This window comes from Lucilia cuprina, chromosome 6, assembly GCF_022045245.1.
Source record: "Lucilia cuprina isolate Lc7/37 chromosome 6, ASM2204524v1, whole genome shotgun sequence".
Classification (NCBI taxonomy): domain Eukaryota; kingdom Metazoa; phylum Arthropoda; class Insecta; order Diptera; family Calliphoridae; genus Lucilia; species Lucilia cuprina.
Window position 1 is genome coordinate 8,778,398 of NC_060954.1, and position 3,630 is coordinate 8,782,027.

At 28.5% G+C, this 3,630-nt stretch overlaps 1 protein-coding gene across 1 annotated transcript in view; it reads right to left on the reverse strand.

Annotated features, from left to right (window-relative positions):
• LOC111688681 (putative mediator of RNA polymerase II transcription subunit 26) overlaps positions 1-3,630 on the reverse strand; it is a 55,456-nt gene that overhangs the window by 3,506 nt on the left and 48,320 nt on the right. The window contains exon 3 of the mRNA XM_046955857.1: positions 1,603-1,763. Within this exon, the coding sequence (XP_046811813.1) occupies positions 1,603-1,763 (161 nt within the window). The remainder of the gene's footprint in view (positions 1-1,602; positions 1,764-3,630) is intronic.

Below are 3,630 nucleotides of genomic sequence, written 5' to 3' on the forward strand. Positions count from 1 at the left end.
TAGAACAGAACTAGAACAGAACTAGAACAGAACTAGAACAGAACTAGAACAGAACTAGAACAGAACTAGAACAGAACTAGAACAGATCTAGAACAGAACTAGAACAGAGCTGGAACAAAACTCGAACAGAACTAGAACTAGAACAGAACTAGAACAGAACTAGAACAAAACTAGAACAGAACTAGAACAGAACTAGAACAGAACTAGAACAGAACTAGAACAGAACTAGAACTAGAACAGAACTAGAACAGAACTAGAACAGAACTAGAACAGAACTAGAACAGAACTAGACAGAATTAAAACAAAACTAAAACAGAACTAGAACAGAACTAGAAAAATATTCATACACATTTAACCATAATAAATAATAACAGTTAATACAAACTAATTTATGATACTTTTCATACGACCCGACCATAAATATCTCTAGGAATTTCTTAAGCAAACAATTACTTTCATATAAAATTATTAATGTATCTTTCTATGGCAATTTTTATCTATCAATACTTTTTCTTCAGACATTTTCAAAACTCTTCAGCAATGACTGACTGAACTAGAGCTGCTGTTGCTACTGATGGAGAATCTATTAACAATTATTCTATTTTTACTAAATATGTATTTCACATTCCATCTGTGTGTGTGTGTTTCTTAATTAAAATTTCATTGTAACTTTTGACAGAGAGTGTAGCTGTTAATTAAATTCTTGTGAGGAGTGTGGGGGGAGGTTGAGTGAATATGAAAAGGCTAGCGGTAGTGAAAAAGACTGCTAAATATGTGTGTTAATAAAGTTTATTGCTCCGATATCATGTTGATTTAATCGTACGATTGATTGAATTATTATTAGAAGAAACAAACAAAAAGATAAAGTTCATATAGCGAACATAACTTTATCAATATGTAAACATAAATTATGAAAGTTTTTTGTAGAAACTTAAGTTGTAGTTTACTTTTAAATAAGAAACTATGTATTTTTAGTTCTGTTCTGTTCTAGTTCTGTTTTAGTTCTGTTCTAGTTCTGTTCTAGTTCTGTTCTAGTTCTGTTCTAGTTCTGTTCTAGTTCTGTTCTAGTTCTTTTCTAGTTCTGTTCTAGTTCTGTTCTAGTTCTGTTCTAGTTCTGTTCTAGTTCTGTTCTAGTTCTGTTCTAGTTCTGTTCTAGTTCTGTTCTAGTTCTGTTTTAGTTCGGTTCTAGTTCGGTTCTAGTTCGGTTCTAGTTCTGTTCTAGTTCTGTTCTAGTTCTGTTCTAGTTCTGTTCTGGTAATGCTCTAGTTCTGTTCTGGTAATGCTCTAGTTCTGTTCTAGTTCTGTTCTAGTTCTGTTCTAGTTCTGTTCTAGTTCTGTTCTAGTTCTGTTCTAGTTCTGTTCTAGTTCTGTTCTAGTTCTGTTCTATTGCTGTTCTAGTTCTGTTTTATTTATGTTCTATTTCTGTTCTAGTTCTGTTTTAGTTATGTTCTAGTTTTGTTCTGCTTTATTCTTATCTAGTTTTGTTTCAGATGTGTTTCATATAAAGTCGTTTCATAATTCCTTCGGTGCGTATGATTAATATATAATTATAGTTTTATTAAATATTACGTACACGCTTTTTATCTTTTCAAAATTACTTACCGTTTTATAAAACATACACGATCTTCTATCCTCATCTTCGCCCTCAGGACAATCAAGGAAACCATCACACAGTACGTGATCGTCTATACAGCGATATCGACCTTGCAAATCCGGTGTCGGACATGCAAAACGCTCCATGCCATCCATAGCGGTGGGGCATTCTAAAAATTAAGAAAAAAATGAACATAAGAAATAATTAATTCATTAAGCAAAAAATAAAAGAGGCAATATATTTGAATTTATAAAGTGCTTTTAAAATAATATAATTTACTGTTAAGTAGTGTATAATATATTTTTTAATAAAAGTTTTGAAAAAAAATTGCTTTAATCGTTACTAACGTATGTTATGATTTAATATACTACTCGTTTACATACAAGTACTAGTAAGTTAAAGTTGTTATTGTACTCTTTACGTCAGTCAGTCATTAAATTTGATTTGATTTTATGTCATTGTTAAAAAATAATATAATACTCGTTGCTATTGCGATGTTCAAAAAAAATATATACGAGCGAATATTTCCACATAGCAAAGAATATTTTATAATGGCACGAGTTTACCCAAATTGATTGTCCTTTTGTGGAAACGTTGTTATTTTGTAAATAATTTCTGGAAATCCTTTAATGATGGCAGTACGACAAAATATAAAATACACTTTTATATAAAAAGTTTAAACGAGGTTATCGTTAAGCTTTTAAGAGAAGGTTTTCAAACGTTTTAAGTTGGTATTAAAGAGAATTCCAGCAAATTAAATTAATATGTGTATATGAACTTTTGGCTGTTGGCATAAGAAAAAAACAGACAAATGGCCTTGAAAATGTCTGACTTTATATTTATAGAATTTACTAACAATTAAAATTATATGCCTCTAAATACTGTACCCTTGCTATCCAATGTAAATTTCTTTCATTTTAATAATCATATTAATAATACTATTAAAGCTTTACACCAGTACTGGTCGCTGCAATTAAAACTCTATTAAATTTTTTTTCAAACAGATACACAGACAGATACAGACAAAAGCTAAATTAACTTAATCAAAAACCTACAATGACGTTGGAATTAAACAAATTATTCAACATTAAATTGACGTAAATATTTGGTATTAAAATTTGATGATAAGTGTATGCACGTTGAACAAATTACTAGAGAAATAACAACTATTCATGGTATATAAAAAGAAAAATCTGAAAAAATAATAATTAAACTTAATTAGCAGGGGATTTTTTTTGTAAATAAAGTTCGACTTAGTTGCTTAGATTTTGTATTATTATTAACATATTTTGTAGTTCCAACAAAAGTATTAAATAATTATAGCTATTTCTGCTGTTAAGTTTATTATTCCTATGTATGTGTAACAACTAGCCATACAGAAAGTACTTACAGCAAAATATAATAATAAAAATTATTGTCATAATGTTTGCAGATGGCGTAAACATTTTTATTTAAATTTAACGCTCTCAGTTAATTAAATTTGTTAAGTATTTCTAGGTATGATTTGTTTAAAATAAGAGAAAAACATTTTCTTTTAAAAATACTTGTCTGTATGAGAGAAGTAACTAGCGAAAAAGTGATTATGAAGTTTTAATTGAAAAACTTTAATTACTTTTGTTTTTGTTTGTTCAAAAATAAATTTATATTAATATCAAAGAAAATATTATAAATAAATTATTAGAAGTTATTCTTAAATATTTAACTAAACAATTTTTATCCATAAGTTCAGGAGCGTATACTTACTATTAAATACAAAAATAATTAATTACTAATCATACGCACCATATGATGTGTCATTGCTTTAGCAAATAAGGAAACTGCAAAATATATAAATAAAACATGAAGAACAAACTCTGAACTAACTAGTAGTATTCAAGTCTATTCTAGTTCTGTTCTATTTCTGTTCTAGTTATGTTCTAGTTCTGTTCTAGTTATGTTCTAGTTCTGTTCTAGTTCTGTTCTAGTTCTGTTCTAGATCTGTTCTAGTTCTGTTCTAGTTCTGTTCTAGTTCTGTTCTAGTTCTGTTCTAGTTCTGT